The sequence below is a fragment of the Chelmon rostratus genome, chromosome 12 (assembly GCF_017976325.1).
Source record: "Chelmon rostratus isolate fCheRos1 chromosome 12, fCheRos1.pri, whole genome shotgun sequence".
Lineage (NCBI taxonomy): Eukaryota > Metazoa > Chordata > Actinopteri > Chaetodontiformes > Chaetodontidae > Chelmon > Chelmon rostratus.
Genome location: NC_055669.1, coordinates 10,645,356 through 10,664,530, shown reverse-complemented (window position 1 = coordinate 10,664,530; position 19,175 = coordinate 10,645,356). Strand labels below are relative to the sequence as shown.

At 41.6% G+C, this 19,175-nt stretch overlaps 3 protein-coding genes across 3 annotated transcripts; all 3 read right to left on the bottom strand.

Annotated features, from left to right (window-relative positions):
* Positions 1 to 647: 647 nt before the first annotated feature.
* copb2 (COPI coat complex subunit beta 2) lies at positions 648 to 9,959 on the bottom strand. The gene is made up of 22 exons (XM_041948688.1): positions 9,852 to 9,959; positions 9,261 to 9,398; positions 9,004 to 9,090; positions 8,658 to 8,784; positions 8,359 to 8,507; positions 8,011 to 8,157; positions 7,640 to 7,739; positions 7,396 to 7,538; positions 6,907 to 7,106; positions 6,627 to 6,737; positions 6,435 to 6,523; positions 6,232 to 6,338; positions 5,804 to 5,947; positions 3,873 to 4,003; positions 3,454 to 3,661; positions 3,019 to 3,129; positions 2,689 to 2,903; positions 2,442 to 2,580; positions 1,797 to 1,934; positions 1,610 to 1,687; positions 1,242 to 1,391; positions 648 to 1,098 (listed from the first exon to the last, which is right to left on the bottom strand). Exons 1-22 carry the CDS (start codon positions 9,852 to 9,854, stop codon positions 1,003 to 1,005), a joined length of 2,811 nt encoding a protein of 936 aa, XP_041804622.1. The 5' UTR covers positions 9,855 to 9,959; the 3' UTR covers positions 648 to 1,002.
* A 1,406-nt stretch (positions 9,960 to 11,365) lies between these two features.
* On the bottom strand, positions 11,366 to 13,229 carry rbp2b (retinol binding protein 2b, cellular). The gene is made up of 4 exons (XM_041948369.1): positions 13,157 to 13,229; positions 12,565 to 12,743; positions 11,594 to 11,695; positions 11,366 to 11,419 (listed from the first exon to the last, which is right to left on the bottom strand). Exons 1-4 carry the CDS (start codon positions 13,227 to 13,229, stop codon positions 11,366 to 11,368), a joined length of 408 nt encoding a protein of 135 aa, XP_041804303.1.
* Positions 13,230 to 14,978: 1,749 nt separating this feature from the next.
* rbp1.1 (retinol binding protein 1, cellular, tandem duplicate 1) lies at positions 14,979 to 18,125 on the bottom strand. The gene is made up of 4 exons (XM_041948368.1): positions 17,992 to 18,125; positions 17,330 to 17,508; positions 16,519 to 16,620; positions 14,979 to 15,651 (listed from the first exon to the last, which is right to left on the bottom strand). Exons 1-4 carry the CDS (start codon positions 18,062 to 18,064, stop codon positions 15,601 to 15,603), a joined length of 405 nt encoding a protein of 134 aa, XP_041804302.1. The 5' UTR covers positions 18,065 to 18,125; the 3' UTR covers positions 14,979 to 15,600.
* Between the last annotated feature and the right edge of the window lie 1,050 nt (positions 18,126 to 19,175).

The window sequence follows — 19,175 nt, the reverse complement described above, 5'->3', positions numbered from 1 at the left end:
CTCAGGGGCTGAAAAATGAAGCCAGCGTGGCGTGCCAAACACTGCAGTGCCTCTTGTGGCCACTTAAGGCTGGCTCCAGAAGCCGATCAGTCCACACAGACCCCTGTATTAAAATGCCCAACTTCACAGCAAACATAGACATGTTTACAGCGTGGTACAAATAAGTTTTAATCTCTACAGCTAACTTTCCTGTTCATGACAGCTGTATGGGTGTACATTTTTATGTAACTCACTAATATAGGTTACATTAAGGCTTAAAGTTATACACAATTGTGGGCATGGCTGCTTTGAGTGACGGCTAGCTGCTAGGTGACAGCAACCAGGCTTCATTCGGCCCACCTCAGCTCCACCCACGCTCAACCTGATAGCTCACTTGTGGATTAGCTGTGAGTGTGGCAGAGCCAGGCACTGCCAAGATGAACACATAGTCCATGTTTTATACCCTCTATGGTCAAGGCCAACTAATTTTTGCATGTCTACGCCAGGCTTCACATTTAGATGGATGGCGTGACATATCTGGTTAATTAGAAAATGTAACATTCATTCCACTTTAAAGACATCCCTCCTAAGGTTATGTATTGAAACTAGTAAATGGCATTATCACTGTCCTAGCTTCTAGTAGGGAACACTCTCAAGTCAAATTTGAATATGTACAGCAACTGCAGTTTATTGGACTGAATTCATTTTGCCATTACAGACAACACAAAGCGAAGAGTAAATATAACATATCACTCAATGGACAGTAAGTGAAAGTTTCTCAAACAGTCAATAAATGGTGTACAAAATGGAGAGTCTGAAATAGACATCATCTGCCTATTTTTGAAAACATTGCTGAAGTCACCATCATCTACTTAAATTCTGTCACTCCAGTGGGCGGACATGACAATATAATATTTTTACGTACAAATACAAAAAAGGGGGAAGGGGGGTTTGGTCTCTTTCTCTCTCTTTTTTTTAAATTAGCTCTGAAGACTGCTGGGGAGCAGAGTGCTCAGGCAGGTCTCAATCATCTAGAAAGTCATCATCAAGGTTAACGTCTGTGGTGTCGATGTCGTCCAGCTCCATGTTGTCCAGATCTACTTCCAGCTCGTCCAGAGTCTAAATAAAGACACGCACAAAGGACAATGACTTTTTACAAGATTACTGTTCTCTTAAGTGATCCTATTATTTCGTATCTCATTGTATATTTTTTCAGGGTGAGAACAAACAATTAAATTAAAGAATGAAGACAGAAGTCAAACCTCTTTTTGTGAGAACGCAGGGATTTGCTCCTCCTCTTCCTCCTCCTCCTCTTTGTCCACTGCTGTTGGAGCAGCAGGTTCAGGCAGTGAAGACATCACAGCTGCTGCAGTGACAGGAGCTGCTGCCACTGACTCCTCACTATCCTGTGTCTGCCATAAAAGGTCAATGAAATACAGTTTAAAGCACTGAGCACTGGTTCCTCTTCTTTTTAACCTTTTGTAAAATCATATTTTTACAGATTACAGAATATGGAGGTGGAGAGGATGAACAAAATATGTAAAATCAGGCTTGACTAGCTACAAATGGTATGTAGTCAGGTTAATATTAGATCAAAGTTGGTTCAACAGAAAATATACGGCAGACAAACCTTGGAGACAGGAGGAATGAATGTTCCTTTGGGCTCATATCCCTGAGCCTCCTCAAGAATATTCCTGTCTTCATTGAGCTGAAAAATGGTGGAGTTCGTTGAAATGCAAGAGAGAGGATTGAGATACAACTACAGAAATACTGTCTGCACACAACACATCTACTTTATTTGTGGAGTTAAAACTCACCGTGACAAGAGGATAATCTTTAGCAGGCCTAGTGGTGCCCAAGCAGGTCTCTCGGAGGTAATGCTCAGCTGCAAAGGCTTCCTTTAGCCCGGGGAACAGATTCTCATACTCTGTAGGGTCTGCTAGGGATTCAGCCGCCTGCAGTGAAGATGCAGTGCAATGTGTCAGGGTGAAAAAGAAATATTTATATAGTCAAACTCATTTATTCTCTTTTTAAAAAGGCAAAATCTCTGGTTCTAAATCATTAGAGTTTGGGTAAAAGTCTTAAAAATTTAAGATGCTTTGAATTTAAATAGGATTTTTCCCTAGCCAGACTGATGCTGACTGTCTTCAAAGACCAGTGTGTAGGATTTAGTGGCATCTAGCAGCGAGATTGCAAATTGCAACCAACTGAATACCCCTCGCCTCACCCTCCCTTTCCAAGCATGTGGGAATACCTACAGTGGCCGTGACACTCCCTCTGCAGATCGAGAGCTAATTCTAAGCTAATGAAAACACAATGATTCGTATTTACAGGTGATTATACACTGATGAAAACATACTTATGAATATCATATTGCCAGCAGATCCCTCTAAATCATACACACTGGATTGGACCTTAGCTTTTAAACAAATTCCATGCTGTAGCAAAAATCCTGTACGGACCTTCTGGTTGACTTTAGCCAGGTTCTCCCTCCACAATTTGACCACCCGGGACACCTGACTGGGCAGGTAGGTGCGAGCCAGGAAGGCAGCTTCAGGTAGTCGGTTTGTCCTGATCAGAAGCTCCAAACACTGGTCGAGTCTGTGGAGAAAAGACGGTCGCCACATATACCACATGATCAATACACATCTACTGCCTCATTTGTCCACCAGTGTCACCACCTTTCAGTCTCACACATCTGGTACTCACTTCCCCTGCAGGAAGTAGGTCATGAAGGCCACATTGTTCTTGCCGTCCCTTTCTGCACCCTCAGCCAGCTTGCCCACCATAGTGGCGTTACCGGAGGCTGTGGCAAGGAGGAGTAGGCCACCATAATCCTGGGCATGGTGCAGGCACTCCTGGGCCAGGCCAAATTGGCACTTACTGATAGCCAGCTCCGCTAGCTGTTTCCACTTCTGCTCCGACTGTAAGGGTTAGAATGACAAATAGGAGAAATGTACAGTGAGCCCCCTGTGAGATCTCTGGCAGCGTTTCAAGTCGTGCAAAAGATGTGACACGCTATAGAATGTGTGCTCTAACCTCAGCCTCGACAGCCAGCTGGTAGGCGATCTTCAACTCTCCCAGCTGCAACGCCAGCTCAAACCTGTGCTCTGGGTCTGTGGACACGGCCAGCGCCTGCTGCTTGAAACCCTGAAGAGACAAATAAACAAAATCCATCAGCATGCTACATGCACAAAGTGTACATCCTTTTTGAATTTAAAAACAAACAAACAAAAACCTAAATATGTCATCACTCAGAATACCATCAGGCACCACAGCTGGTGCCACTGCATAACCTTATCATGTAATTCTGGTGATGACATAACAACTTTACACCTCAGTTTCAAGTCCAACCCCTTATCAAGTTGGGTACCAAAATTACTGCATCTGCATCTTCTCTGTTTTTGAAGTGGCATCAAACTGACAGTCTGCAATTAAATAAAAAGAAAATCAAATCCTTCTGTATTTGTTTACCTGTTTCTCCAGGAAATGTGCCACCCTGGTTCGCTGCTCTTTAGGAATTGTAGGTAGCACCTTGTCAGCCATGCCAAAGTCCCTCCTCATTACGGCAGTCTGGTACTCCAGGACGGAGACCAGCAGGGAGTAGCTGACAATGTTGAGCTCCTTGTCTCCCAAGTACAGACGGTCATCTTTTGGTATGTAACCCAGAAGGTACATGGTTCTGCAAGGACAGAAGGCAGGAGGTGTAAAAGATGCAGCAATCACATAACCTTTTAGAGCTTAGCTGCTGTTTTTCTAGACTTTGTAGGCAACCGTGAAGGGTTTAAAGTATAGCATAGCATAACGTTTACAAATTGTCTGCAAGATATACACAGTGCTCACAGTCTTTAAATATGCCCACTTAAATTCAAGCTAAACATCTGTATTTGTACCTGTCCAGGTGAGCAATCGTGACGATCTCTCCTCCTACGTAGTAGTTGAGTCTGTTCACAGAGCTGGTGTAGATGAAGCAGTCTCCTACCCAGAGTCCAGTCTTCACAATCTCCTGGATCTCTCCCTGGACCTGGACATAAAAAACAAGGACACAAAGGTGATTAATGTAACACATGGTTTTAAAGTGAAAAAAAAAACTTTACCAATTTCGTTAGCAGCCCGCATTAACATAGTTAAAATGACAGTCTTGCCCAGATTTCTTTATGTGTTCCAGATGATTCCTATATTTATCCCTATGAAAACATTTAAACAGTTGGATAGATTGATTTCTTCATTTATATGGAACAATTCTAACCCTAGGATGAAGAAGATGTACCTGGAGGTTCCCAAGGACGCTGGTGGGTTGGGGTTACCCAATTTTCTTTGGTATTACTGGGCTGCTAACATAGTAAAACTAATTCATTGGATTTATACATATGAAAATAAACAGGGCCCAGACTGGGTTCACATGGAACTATTATCCAACCCCCTACCGACGCTCACGTCATCGTTACCACACAACTGTATTATACAGTTCACAAACCCAGTTGTCAAAGCTTCGCTTAGAATATGGTTACAGTTTAGGAGACACTTTGATCTAAAGCAGTATAGCAGGTACTTCCCTGTAGCAGATAATCACTTCTTTCTTCCATCTGGGTATGACAATGCATTCCAATATTGGCATAGAAATGGGTTGGTGTTTTTCTGTGATTTGTATCCTGATAATGTGTTTATTTCATTTGAAACACTCGAAAATGACCACAATATACCCAGATCACATCATTTTAGATTTCTCCAGATACGCAGCTTTACCAGAGAAAAGTTCCCCTCATTTCCTTTCCTGCCACCCAAGGAGCATTTTGATACAATTCTAGGATTAGATCCTTATGAGAGGAAGCGTGTATCTGTCATTTATAATATGATTGGAGACCTCAAACCAGTCTCATGGGATAAAACTAAAACGGCATGGGAGAGGGATTTGGGGGTTGAGCTCTCTGATGATATGTGGCAGCATAGTCTAAAACGTATTCATACCTCGTCATTGTGTATACGCCATGGTTTAATTCAATTTAAAGTACTCCACCGTCTGCATTATTCAAGGGATAAGTTGGCCAAACTCTTTCCCACTACAGATCCAGGCTGTCCGAGGTGCAGTCATGTACCCACCACAGTTGGTCATATGTTTTGGTCATGCACCTCCCTCGACGACTATTGGAGACAGATATTTGATGTATTTTCCAAAATCTGTGGCCAGTCCATAACACCTGACTATCACACAGCCATTTTTGGCGTTCCACCACCAGGCTGCAAAGTCTCAAACCTGCAAGCAAATGCTTTGGCATTTGCTTCCCTGCTCGCACGCAGACTCATACTTTTTAATTGGAGGTCGAATTCAGCCCCGTCATTCCTGCAGTGGCTGAGGGATGTGCCATCTTTTCTACCTTTAGAGAAAATGAGATACAAGATGTGTAAAGTCCACAGAAACTTTACCTTGATCTGGAGTCCCTTTATAGAATTTGTAGAAGGCTTTTCTTTTCAATGATACACCTTAATACAAGTTGTATTGGATAGTTAAAGCCTCTTTATTATATGCTCAAAACGTCATATCACTGATTGGAACATATAATGAGGGGTTCCTGTCTGACTATTTCTGTATTTGTTTTTGTACTTGTACTCTGTTTATTTGATTTAATTTTGTTTATGAGCCTTGGGGGGTGGGGGGTCGGTGTTTATGTTCGGAAGTTGTATGTTTGTTAATAGAAAAATGCAAAATAAAGTTTAAAAAAAAAAAAAAGTGAAAAAAAAAAACTGCTCCGGTCTCTATATAAAGCATAAAGCATAAATAATAAAAAAATCCTAACAACAGATGTGTATACATCCACACACCCACCTCAAAGGCATCTTCAATACCATCCTCTGTCACTCCTTCATTGTTCTCTTGAGAGGCAGCTACTTTATCTGCCATATAACGCAGAATGAAGAAGGACTCCTCTGTAGCAATGCAGACCAGTTCACCAGAGTCTGACCAGAAGATCTGGATGAATTATGATCAAGAGGAAAAAGGGTGAAGGAGAGAATGAGAGCAAAAATGAGAGAGCTACTAAAATTACTGGGCAACAGACTGTGGTTTGATTAAGTATTTACATAAAACATTGTTAAAGATCAAAATATAGAAGCACAAAACTGCATTCGTAGCTACTTACAAAAAAAAAAATCTAAATGTGTAGAACCAAATAATTTGGCAAGCATTGCCAGAGACTAAATTTATATCGTACAGAGACCAGGACGTAGAGCGAAAATAAAGTGAGCCAGTCTTACATGTTTGGGCTGAATCTCGATGCGGCGGATCAGCTCTGTGTTCTCCCAGTCATAGAATGCCAGGCCATTCACTGACCTCACCCCAAGCAAGAAACCTCCATAGATCCCTGCAGGGAAGAAATGGAAACACATCCAGTAAAGAAGATAGTGGGAACAATCCACTTTGAAACCACAAGTCTACTATACAACAGCATTCACATTACCTTCAGCTCCAAAGTCAGGCTTGAAAGATTTCTTTTCTTTGAAATTTTTGAAGATTTTGACGATACTGTTGCTTTCTCTGATGGCATATCTGTCATAATAAGAAAAAAAGATTGTAGCAGTTAATCATCAACTCTGAGGTACAGAGATATAGAGCAGGGAAGTATCTCACCTATTTCAAACATCATACTTACTCAGATGAGTCGTGTGCCCAGACAAACTCCTGCGCTGAGCCAAAGCTCTTGTTTCTCAAAGCCATTGCGGTATAGATGATATACTCTCCATCTCCACACACCACAACAAACCTGTTGCACACAAACATGCACAAAGAAGTGACAGGGATCTTAGTGTAAATAAATTCATATCTAGACTGGCTACAGAAGATAAACATTTGTGGTTCCACTTTCTTCCATTTCTGAAAAATAAATAAAATAATCAGTCAGACTGCCTGGGCTGAGTGTACAACATGCATACCTTCCATTAGGGTTATGCTGGATGGTTTGAGGGTAAATCTCACAGCTGCCCATGTCTTTGACAGCCAATGGCAGCCTCTCTCCGTCCTTGATCTCAGCGTCACCCATGGCCTTCAGGTTGGCCTGCTGTATTTCACTGTGTTTTGCCCAGATGATCTTCCCGTTGGTGTCCATAGACATGGCCGGCTCCTCCCGACCCACCTACAGCAGGAGGCAGAACGATAGGAAGAGAAAGAAAAGGGACTTTAGTTTCAGATATTTGATCATACACTTCATACATCTCATCTTGAATGTTTTATAGACAGCATTTATTTGTAAGTCATTTGTTTTTGTTTTTTGCTGTACAGCAAATTTTTATTTTTCTTCTGTATTTAACATTTTGATGTCCAAATAAACAATTGTGTAAATCTCCAATGGCACTTTTTTTAGTAAGAGTTTCTTTACAATCGCAATACATTTTTAAAGAATTTAAAAAGTTTCTTCCACTCACCTTAATAATAATGCTGCCTTCGTCATAGCCCAATGCCACGTTGTTGGAGCCCCTGAGGCCGCACACACACCACACTCTCTCCATGCCATAATTCAGAGTGCTCTCCAGGCGGTAAGTGCTTGAGTGCCAGATACGCACCGTACCTACAGAGCAAGGATGTAATGTTGCATGAAACAATGATTAATGAGGGAATGAGATGAGGTCTTTGTGTACATAGGTGAGGATGAGTGGGATTCCTGCTCACCATCCTCTGATCCAGTGATGATGATGGGCAGCTCTGGGTGAAAGCTGACACAAGAGACATTCTGGGCGTGGCCCTCCAGAGTCTGAACACAGGTTTTATTCTATGACACGCAAAGGAAGACAGTTGAAATGTTTCTATATAGAGACAATGTTATACTCTAAGAAAGGATACAGCAGCAACACATTCTTTTTGAACAATCAACTCCTTTAGTAAGCTATAAGATTTGATTTTCTATAGAACACAAAAAAACAACAAAACCTTTAGCAGGAAATTAGCCTGTGCCCATCTGAAGTGCTTATTAGTTCCATGATCACTGTTTTATGGCTTACTCTCACCTTCTCGTGAAGGAAGTGAAAGGAAAGTTTTCTAACCTGATAGTCCCAGATCTTGACTTGGCGGTCATCAGCCCCTGAGATGAGGTAAGGCTTGTCTCCTCCACTGTAGTAGTCAATACAATTGACTCCTTTCTCGTGACCCTCCAAAGTGAAATTGGGAGAGGAGGAGCCAAGCTGCCAAACCTGAAACAACCCAGAGGACATAACAGAGCATCACTGAATGTACTACTTTAATTGTGTTTAAGGGAAGAATACGCTTGATCAAAAGTCATTGAAGATGCTGCAGTACTGCAGTAGGATATGGGCATTCCACATTACTCAGCCAATAACAACATAAAATTAGCAGCAGTAAAGGAGACAACAACAACAGCAAACAGAGTCTACCTTAATTGTCCTGTCCAGGGAGGCACTGGCAAACTGGTTGTTGTCCTTGGGGTTGATGACAATCTGCATGACATAGTGTGTGTGACCCTCAAACACCTGGCTGCACGACCACTTCTTCTCCCAGTCCCATAGTTTGATCAACATGTCATCTGCGCAGAAACAGAAAGCCATTCATACAAGTGCAAACATACACATGCATTTGAGGACACCAGTATAAAGACAACTTTGAGTTTTGTGGTGAATAAATTATAAGAGTCTAGTATGTTACCAATCAAAATATCATGAGTTTACTAGCGTACCACTGCTGGTGAGGATGTAGGGCTGTGTCGGATGGACGGCGATGCAACGGATGTAGTCAGAGTGGGCTTCAAACATGTGGACCCGCTCCAAGGTATTGTAGTTGAACACACGGATCTGCATGTCATCCTGCACAGGGAGAAAAAAAAGGCTTCAATATTAGCTGAACACACAGCTGATTAAGTAAATAAACACAAAACAGAAAAAAGAGCACACAGCTACATAACACTAAAGCCACACCAAATTAAACACGTTTAAACTCATACTCTCTATATACTATTAGTTTGCATAACTGCTGGTGTTGTGGATGACAACTGTCATCAACACAAGCAATTAGATGCAACTCACCGCTCCAGTGATGACCCAGTTCTTCCTTGCCACAAACTTAGAAGCTCTGACAGGCAGGTCACATACTTCAAAGGTCTTGACCAGAGTCTGAAAGAAAGAACATTGCTGACTTGGTTATGGTTTGCTGCATCATCACTGCTTTTAAGTGTCAAATCGGTCATTGATTATAAAGTAACATACTCAAGCATGAAAGATTAGCCATCAATCTTTCTACAATGTGTAGTGCAACTTTGTATGGGTGGGCTATTGATCCGTACCTGTGTTTCGTGGTTCCACACACAGACACTGCCGTTGTACAGACTGGCCAACATCCATGGCTCAGTTGGGTGAAGGTCCACACTCTTCACTCGGTCTGACCTGGCAGTCAGCCTCCGCTTAATGTCCAGCCTCAGAGGCTGAAAAGACAGGGGGCATCAGTGTCTTTTCTTATGCTGATCAAACTCTAAATATGAGTTGTTTTACATGGGCATTTAACGAGTTGATAACAACTTCTTAGCGTCGATGTTAAAACCCGGAATCGTAAGGCAGGTAATAAAGTCAAAGTAACCGTTAGTATGCTAACATTTCTCCCATTTCAGTGGTTCCGATAATCCCACACTTATACGTCTCATATTCATTCAACTGACTCAGAACAACAAGCACATGTAAGCACATACAAAGCTTAAAAACAGCCATAGTTAAGCATTTTAAAACCCGTTAGCTAAAATGCTAACTCAAGCTAGTTAGCCGCTATGCTATTTACAAGGATGTCTTATTATTTGATACTGCTTAACCGTCCTTTTATAAAATAAATCGGATGACATGTGCGGAGACGGAAGATATTGGTAACTTATTTAAATGTCTCTTACCATGTTTATTCCTGTGTTGTCGCAATAAGATCAGATAAATGTGTGCAATCCGGGTCCAAATGTTGCGACTTCAGTGTACAGAGCACTGGGTACTGACGTGGAAGTTCCTGAAAGCGAATCTCGCGAGAGCTGCACGTTGGAAATGGTGACGTGACATGAAGGTCGGTCAGCTGCGACTGCGACAGGCGATGTTCTACCACGGTGCCAGTAAAAAAAACCCTCCCAGTTTGCTGTTATACCAATACTTTCATCACCTAACGAATCCAGTTTCTAACACTACAGAGGCGATTGAGGACACTGGCATGGCCTTTGATTTGTGCAAGGTGACATGTATTTCAGTCACTTTACCGCACTGTAGCAACCAGCCCGTCTTGTTATACTGAGGAAAGATTCTAATAAACTATCATTGCAACATAAAGGCAGGCTATCTAGTAACAAGGTAAATGTTGCTATAACAATAAAAGGTCCCCCGTGATGAGAAAGTAAGCTGAATGACTGGCATCTCATCTCTGAGTGACACACACAACCAAAGCACCAAAACACATGTGCACTGATTATATTATAACCCAACTGTGTGGCTATAACCCAACAGTTAATCAAATAGCTGCCCGTTATTACTTCACAAAACAGCCATGTTCACCCTCAAGAGTACAGTCAAACTGATGCCAGTGAGCAAATAGGTAAAAATAAGCAGTCACTTTGCACATGGTTAATGCACATGGTGTGGATTTACATAAGAAAGAAAACAGACGTTAAATCATTTAATTTGTTTATTGAGTTTCCATATCACTGATAGTAGTGGTGGTACTAGTAGTATAATCAGTCACATCAACTTTTCTACATAAAGTTACACGCTACTTTCTCGTATAACATAGCAGAGGCACTTTTTTTTACTCATTTCCAGGTAATATGAACATATTTCAAAGGTGTCATTTCTGAGGCTTATATCCATTGATGTTATTGTCATATTATTAGATGCTATCCCACCTCCAACATGCTGCCATATTTTTTTTCCAGCAGATGGGCATTTAAGCATTGCCTCATAAAATAACCCACTTTATCAAGCCTAAGATGTGTTTAATGCAATGCATAACTGACAAAACGATGTGACTCTTCTGACTAAAACTCAGTTCATCAGTCCTTTGTGCAAAATGTGGCTACACAGACATACTGTCGGACCATCAGGAGGAGGTATGTTAGGTGTTAAGTGTTTTACAATGAAAAATACTGATGAGTTTGACGTTCTAGCAGCCGTTTTGTGTAAGATGATGAAATGAGTCTCTTCTGTCAAAAAGCACCTTCATTTTTTTGTGATGTGAGACCCAGTGTAAACACCCAAACTCACAGCTGATTCATAATATTAACAGGTTTGTCTCTGTTCGTACGCAACATGACATGTTCTCTGAATAGCACCTTTATTTTTGTTCACCAGTTTAAGAAAAAACATGTCATCGAGGAGTAAACAAAGACCTTCATGACTGAGTAAATGAAAACGAAAACAGATATTTTGCCTTTTATTCTTTCCTCCTGAACACCTGAAGACAAAGGACATCTTCACACGTCAGCTCCTGTGAGAGGAAAATTAGTCTGTTATTATCATTTCACTGAGAGTGTTTATGGGGGAAAATAAATTAATAATATAACAGTGTCTTTACTACAACAAACAACCACACTAGTCCATGTTCTGGTCCAGATCTTTCACAAAAATCTATATATATTGACAGGGAATACTGTCAACCCACCAGGTAGAGCTTGTCTCCTTCGGTCCAGTGTTTCCAGCCACGATTGGCCTTCTCTCCTTTCTGAGTGCACACCAGCTTGTCCCCCTCCCAGGTCACCAGACTCTACAGGCCAACACATGGTGCACTTGTTAAACAATGAACCTCATTCATAAATCTGTAATGTAAATTTGACTTTGTGTTAAGGAATCCCTCCACAGACACACCTGTCATTAAAACAGCCTCTTCCACCTTATGCATGACTACTTTTACCACCCACAGGTTCACGTCTCCATCCTGAAGGCTAGCGCCAATTAAGAACTGCTCACATGTTAGCACTGAATCAGCACTGAATGAAACCAGCTTTTTGTGTAGACTACTTATATTAGCTCTTCTTTTGGCAAAAAAAATGAACTAAATGTATCAGTCAGTGCGACTCTGGGGAGCCTCAGAAGTGAAAATTGTCTCTACTGAGCTATGCGATGTAATTGAACACATGCTATCAATAAATAAGTACCAGCTTAATATAGCCATTAATTCTACTAGGCTTCAAATACAGTGCTTTATTTTTCCCCATTGCCTCCTGTTATTTCATGAAAGAAATTTTAAAAATAACCTAATTTACTCTCACAACAACATTTCCTATTTTCCTCGCAGCTTGATAATCAAAAGGTTCTGCAGGTATCTGAAGCAGACATTTCATGTCAGGAGAGGCTGAAGTTGTAAACAAGATGTTTAAGCCTCCTGTGCCCCAGGCCTTTTTTCAAAAGTCTTCCATCCACTGGCATTCAGAGTAACAGTGCTAATCCCTTTGAATGTTTTCTGTCTGTTTGCAGCACTGATATCAAAGACCAGTTTTTCCCCTGGACACGCTGAGATAACGCCGTTCTAGTTTTCATATCAGCAACAAGAAAAATGGGAAATATCGACTCATCAGTTGAATTATCACTCAATCTTATCACTTCAAGGACTCCATATATGAGAGGTCAACTCACCTTGACATTTCTGTTGTCCAGTCCCTTGGTGTACTCGTCAAACTCAACCCCTACAGTGAAGGAGAGCTCATAGTTCCTTAAGGTGCTCAGTGTTTTGAAGTCAAACTTGTCTCCATCTTGGGCCACCACTTTGGTCTGAGACAGGGAGATGGCAATTTTCCTTGTAGCAAAGTCAATATCTATGGCCAGAATAGAGAGACTTGATGATACACATATAGTTTGCAGAGCGTAAAGTATATTTCTACAGGAGTAGATGAGGTGATGTGGAAAGTTTAACTTCTGTCCACAATTGAAAAAATAATCTAATCCCCTAGGCATGAGTTTTAAATTGGAATAATTTTAGTATTTGACATCATGGTTGTTGTACACTGGAGAATTTGTGGTAAAAGAATCCCTGTAGAAAAACCTTTCTGTGCTCGCTCCGGACTAAGTCGAACACTAACAAAAGGAGAGAAGAACTCTCCTCACAGAGAGATCCAGAGGGCATGAAATTGGATGATTTTGTTTTGTGGAGCTTGTCCGACCTGTCACCTCACCCTGTAACACTACTTTAACACAGAACTCAAACCCACCAAAATGAAAAGTTTCTTACTCAGCACTTTCAAATAATCCTCAAATTTGTCACTGGTTTCCAGAATCCATTTCCCACTGAAGTCTGCAGGCATGGTGGCAGCTGGTGACAGTGTTGTGTGTAGACTTTAGACAGTGTGAGGAGGGGGAAGGTGCAAGGAGTCCTCCTGCTTTTATATGAGTCAGGGTGCCCCCTGCCCTCACGGGGGCAGCAAACTATTGATAAGTGAGTTTATAGCTTGAAGGGGATTGGCAGGGGCAGTTGTTTTGGAGGGGGAGGGGGAGGGCTCACCCTTTTCTTTCAGCCTTTACACTGTCATTGGGGGAGCCCACCCCCTCCCCACCACCACTACTCATGCTTGCTCTCACATGCACTTTTACACACAGACGCATGCAGACACTAACTACAGTGATGGTCAGTGTACAATGTACAGACAGCAGGAGCTCTTTTGTAACGTCTGCCAACAGTGTGTGCTCTTTATTTGATCTTTGTCAGTGGCAAGATCAGATACTAAACGAGAATACCTGAACTTTGAGCATGACGGTTAATGAAGTTCAAGAGATCCACCAACTGGTCTAAAATCAGCATTTGTGCCTAATTTTGTAAATGAAACAAATAGACAAATAATCAAATGTAGTTAAACGCAGAATCTGTGAATATTATTATGAATCTTAAAGTTTTAATCCTGGAGATTTTCATCATATCAAATGCAAGTTTTGATACTAATTATGGCAAACATTTATTCTGATATAGCCATTAAATGTGGTTACACTCGTTAGTTACATTTTTATACAGTAGACATCAGATCAGGTGAAGCAGGATTCACAGGAAACCATAAATATAACTGCTCAAAGCACATTTCCTGGTCCCGGTGATCAATACGGCTCATTTCTAATGGAACTCTGGGACTTGCATTATCAAAATGTTCTAAGCATTACCACCAGTAACCACAGGTGTTACCAAATCAACCAGGACTAAAATAATAAGGGTCACAACCTCACACAACCGTCCATTCTCAGTGTACAGTATGTGTGCTGGAGGTTTCATGTTTTCATGTCAACCTGTTGATTGTTGGCCAATGAGTGACTGACCTTTAGCCAGACAACTCATGCACTTAGAGTAGAAACACTATACTGAAAATAAATGCAAATGAAGAATTTTCTCTGGCGCCACGCTCCATTTCGGCCCCTCCCTGAGAGCGTTTTTTTTTTAACCAGCCAAAGTAAGAGCAAGGAGAGATCAATAACAGCCCCACTGGGGAACCATAAATAAACAGGGCCTGCAGGTGGACGCCGGGATGGTGGAAGAGTGTGAATGCATACGAAGCAGCAGGAGGCAGAACAGCAGGGAGAACAGCAGCAGCAGCAGCAAAGAATGAGCAAGTGAGTTGGACAGCTTATATAGACTGCCCAATTGGTAATGGCACTGCACAAAGTGAGCTGACAGATGAGCTGATTCAGAGCACAGCGTGTCTCGAGTTGTCTGGCTGCAGCTCGGCAGGCTCCACTTCTCTCGCTGAAATTCTCAAGTTGAGGCCCTCAGGATCCTCGTGCATGTCTGGAGAGACATTTTCAGATCAAAGAAGCTTCTAATGCTGATTTGTTGGCCTGTGAAACTTCAGTAAATAACCACCAATCATTCCAACGCTTTTGTCACTGAACTGCCAAACAAAACATTTCCTTTTCCAACAAGTCTGGTTAGCAAAAAAAAAAAAAAGAGAGAGATGCATGGCAGCTTTAACCACTCAGAAAAAGACAAATGACATTATTGAGCACTGTTTACTTTATTGATTGAATAATTTTTACTATCAATTGCGCAGTCCCAAAGGAATTGGGAGGGATAAATACACTCATATCATATCTGATATCCATTCTAGAGACTAAGCCTCAGTAGCAAAGAAGTTTACGGCACTCAAACACACTCAAAGTATCATCTTTGCCATCCACAGTAGTCAGTCAGAGAACTAAAACAGGATGAAGCCTTTTCACTAGTTGTATCTCTGTTCTCTTCACTGTGTCCATTCCTTTTCCACTGGTCATTTCAGCGCATGGCGTTTTCAGCTCAGCTACACCTACAGTAGCAGTATGCATGTGTCCAACACATCTAAGCTTGTTAATCAAAAGAGCACCCACCCTGAGACAGATATACTACACGGTATTTTATTTTGCGATGTTACATGACACACACTCCTGGCCTGGCTCTCACCGTACTGAGTTGTATGATAATATGTAGAATATGAATCCACTTTGGCAGAACAAGGCAAAAATGTCACCAGTTGTGATGGCTGGCAAAAGTTGTATTTGAAATGCAAAAAATACATGACAGATTGGTAGACGGACGCATGTAGACACGTATGAATGGACCAAAGGGAAGTTGGATGGTATCTCAGAAGCATGGGATGCGTCTGGTGTGTCTCTGTGAGCCAGTGTCAGCCGGAGGCACCGTCTCGTTCGATCAGAGCCAGCTTAGGTCTTCTTGAAGACCTGCTTGCTGACAACTCCTGCAGCTCTCAGCTCCTGCAGAGGACAAAAGACAATTCAAAGACAAAAAAGTTGGTCTGACTTAGTAAAGGATGCAAGGAGGCATTGAATGTGCAGTAGTTCTAATAATTAAAGGTAATTTGAACAGCAACAGTCTTCCAGTATACCCTCAGTATCCACCTTGCAAACTATTTTGTGCCATTAGAGGGCACTGTTGCTCTACATTTAAATGCTCCTCCAGCTCTTGGGAAATTCCAACTAATAACTAATTTCATGGCTGCTGATTGAAAACATCTGTTGGCATCACTTAAACCAAATAATTTGGCAGATTAGTTTTGCTTAGCTTTGATAGCAGTAATCAAAGAGACTGAAATCTGATAATGCTGAGCTAATGAAAATGGTAATGTGCTAGTCATTACTTTAAAGTCTTTTCAGATTCTAATGCTTTCATTACAGGCCACACTGGGCCACATTATGAATTTCACAGAGGAGATGTTTGAAAAAAAAAAAGTTAACACAGTCCTTCTGATGGACATAAGCCGGGATAATAATAATACGGCAGGAGCTGGTGTTGGTGTGTGCTGGATCACTGGAAGATGAGATGAATGAGTAGCAGAACGTTTAATTTCTAATCTTGCATCATCTTGTGTCAGTTTGATGTTGACGGAAGATTTGAGAATAAAAAAAAACAAGTTACCTCCACCTCCACTTTCATAAAGTGTTTTCCCAGTGTGCATGCACCTCACACAGCTGTTACTGCTGCCGGGGCGAGTGGGCCAATTCACGAGTCACACATAAAAATATATGCACCGCACATACAGCGCTGAGAGGCATTTGGGGTTTGGATTAAAGTGTCCAAATTGCATACATTAATATTCATGGCAGGAGCTGATGTTTTCTCACCAGATGAAGCTCATCTCCGTCCACCCAGTGGGTCCAGCCTCTTCCTTCAATCTCTCCCTTCTGCACACACACCAGCTTGTCTCCCTCCCAGGTAATAGTGGTCTGCATGAGGTCACAGGTCGGGGAGAACATGTCATTATAATACATGATGGACGAGTGCAAAACTCAAATTTAACAATCTGGATTCAGGTTTCCTTTCATAAACATACAGATTTAAACACATGTATGCAGAGTGGGAGGCTCAGTCTTCCTCCACCACGTCTTAAAAATAATTATTGTGATAAAATCTGCACATACAGACGCACGTGACCCTTTCTCTCAGCCAGCCTCCAAACCGCTTATAGCTTATCTATAATCAGCACACAAAAAAGGTTTTTCAAGGGGGACCACAGATAATCTTTGATCCTATTTAGTATTCAGGGACACAATCTGATGAAATAAATGCGCGTCTTGACTCTTGCCTCTCCCAGTTATTTTTCTGCAGTATCTGATATCGGTCTTCATTACATTGATTCATTGAAAAGAGTGCGAAAAGTTTCAGAAAAGTTTTGAAACTAGGTGGAAAAAATAAAATGGTCAAATCTCACCGCACCATATGCTCATTATAATCTGGAGAGGTGCCACCATGAAAAGTCACTTACAGGTTTTTCACCAATGGGAGATTAATGCCACAGGTCCCTTTACCTGCAGCAATGTACTTTAACCACGAAGTATAAAGAACACGTTTCTCAAGTTTTAATAGTAATGCATCATGTATGTATTCATTAAAATGTGTTAAATCCCCTCTGAACACATTGCTCCAAACACTCACCATGCACTTCCTGTCATCCACTCCAGACAGATCCTCCTCGAACTCTTTGCCCACATGGAAGTCCATGTTGTAGTTTTTGAAGGTGCTCAGGGTTTTGATGATGATGTGGTCCCCGTCGTGGACGATGTCCTTGTCAGGCTTCAACAAGGTGGCGATTTTCCTGATGGCAACATTAACATCTGCGACAGGTCCGCAAAGAAAGTGGAAAATAAATGAGAAACAGGGGAGAAGGACCATGAGAAGCATGGCGGTCTCAGACACATAGTATGTAGAGATTTTTAAAAAAACTGTATGATGCAGCAGTGTTTATGTGACATTTTTCAGTCCAGCTTGTTTATGTTAAACTTTAAAAGTGCCTGGTGTTTCTGATAATAACTGTAGTTACTACACAAGAATAACCAGAAGATATGAAATATCACAACAAATCTAAATTTTTCTCATTATTGTAATAATACAATGTGAGACATAAACATACTAGATCTAATCTCATGCTAGTCCAGTTGAAATTTTAGGATTTTTATGAATAGTAGAGAGTGGTTTAAAGGGTTGTTACAGTCAATTCTAATATTAAGAGCTTGATATTTGCGATGTAATGATGATAAGTTTGCTCCAGTGCCTTTACCAGGCCTGTTGCGCTCTATCCCCTGCTACTCTCAACTCACCAAGGGCCTTCAGGTACTCCTCGAAGTTATCATTGGAAATCATTTTCCAATATCCGTTCAAATCGGCTGGCATGGTTGGCTGTTTCTCTGCTGGTTTCCTTACTTCCAGTGAATGAGGAGGTCCACTGTGGACGGCTGCTTGTGACCGAGTGCAGAACCTGCTGTCAAAACGCCTCAATTTGAACCACACTCACTTTAATCCGATTATCTGCTGTTTTTTTTTTTTTTAAGGAACATGTATGCACCTCCCACTTCCCTCCCACTGCCAACACCATGTAACCCCTCAATCCTCACCATGCTCTCCCTACATATTGTATACTGAGAACATGAGGCATGCATACATAATGTAGGATACACACGTGCTTTTTGTTGGAGACTGCTTACCCCGCCTATGTGGGATTAGGATGAATACACTTCCTTTATTAATTGACACAGGCGCACTTATATGGAATTCCACGTGTGGCAGATTTGGCCTGGTTCTGTTGTATAAGATGAAGCCTTTTTAATCATGTTTAAATCAGGGTTATAATCAAGCTGCAGGACCATCAACACTCAGACTAATGGATTAAAATGACACAAACATCTATTACAACATTGATCAGCCTGCAATTGTGGCTGAATGGAGCACTCTGTGTGGATAATAAGCACCGTACAAAAGCAGAATCACCTGAGCTTAAAATGATCCAGCTGGAACAATTAAACATAGCACAATAGGACTGTCACATCTTTTGTCTCACTTAAATAACTCAATTAATGTGATAATCTCTCTTTTGGGCCAGCTGCAGCTAACCCACTGTCTAGATCCTTTAGTGACTGGAACACACACACACACACACACACACACACACACACACAGCGTCTTTCAAAGGATGCCAGTTAGTATCACTCGCACTGGCGCTGTCAGCCATTGGCCTCAGTGAGAAAACACCTCCCGTAGCTGAGCAACTGTCAGGATTACTTAAAATCCTTTGGTGGAAAATCATACAGGCCTCTCAGACACAGAGTGTGGACGATAATGGGGAAGCTGAATAGATCCACAATGAATTGCTGTTGGGAGGCTGCTGCAGAGTGGAGACACCAACTAATGATCTGCATGTGAGAAGAACCAGGATACAGTTGATATTTTTGCAATTAAAAACTTAAAAACATGGGGGCCTCCTGGGAGCCTATTGCGGTTAAGATGC

Bases quoted from the DNA above. Each gene is read 5' to 3' on its own strand.
- copb2 (XM_041948688.1), bottom strand. The intron at 9,091-9,260 runs GTACGGATCAAT...TCTTTCTTTCAG, and splicing joins TGTGGAACCACGAAACACAG to ACTCTGGTCAAGACCTTTGA. The intron at 2,581-2,688 runs GTGAGTACCAGA...TTTTCTCCACAG, and splicing joins ACCTACTTCCTGCAGGGGAA to ACTCGACCAGTGTTTGGAGC.
- rbp2b (XM_041948369.1), bottom strand. From the start codon at position 13,229: ATGCCTGCAGACTTCAGTGGGAAATGGATTCTGGAAACCAGTGACAAA. The intron at 11,696-12,564 runs GTGAGTTGACCT...GTTGGCCTGTAG, and splicing joins TGGACAACAGAAATGTCAAG to AGTCTGGTGACCTGGGAGGG. The intron at 11,420-11,593 runs GTGGGTTGACAG...TTCCTCTCACAG, and splicing joins AAGGAGACAAGCTCTACCTG to GAGCTGACGTGTGAAGATGT.
- rbp1.1 (XM_041948368.1), bottom strand. From the start codon at position 18,064: ATGCCAGCCGATTTGAACGGATATTGGAAAATGATTTCCAATGATAAC. The intron at 17,509-17,991 runs GTGAGTTGAGAG...GACCTGTCGCAG, and splicing joins GGAGTACCTGAAGGCCCTTG to ATGTTAATGTTGCCATCAGG. The intron at 16,621-17,329 runs GTGAGTGTTTGG...GACCTCATGCAG, and splicing joins TGGATGACAGGAAGTGCATG to ACCACTATTACCTGGGAGGG.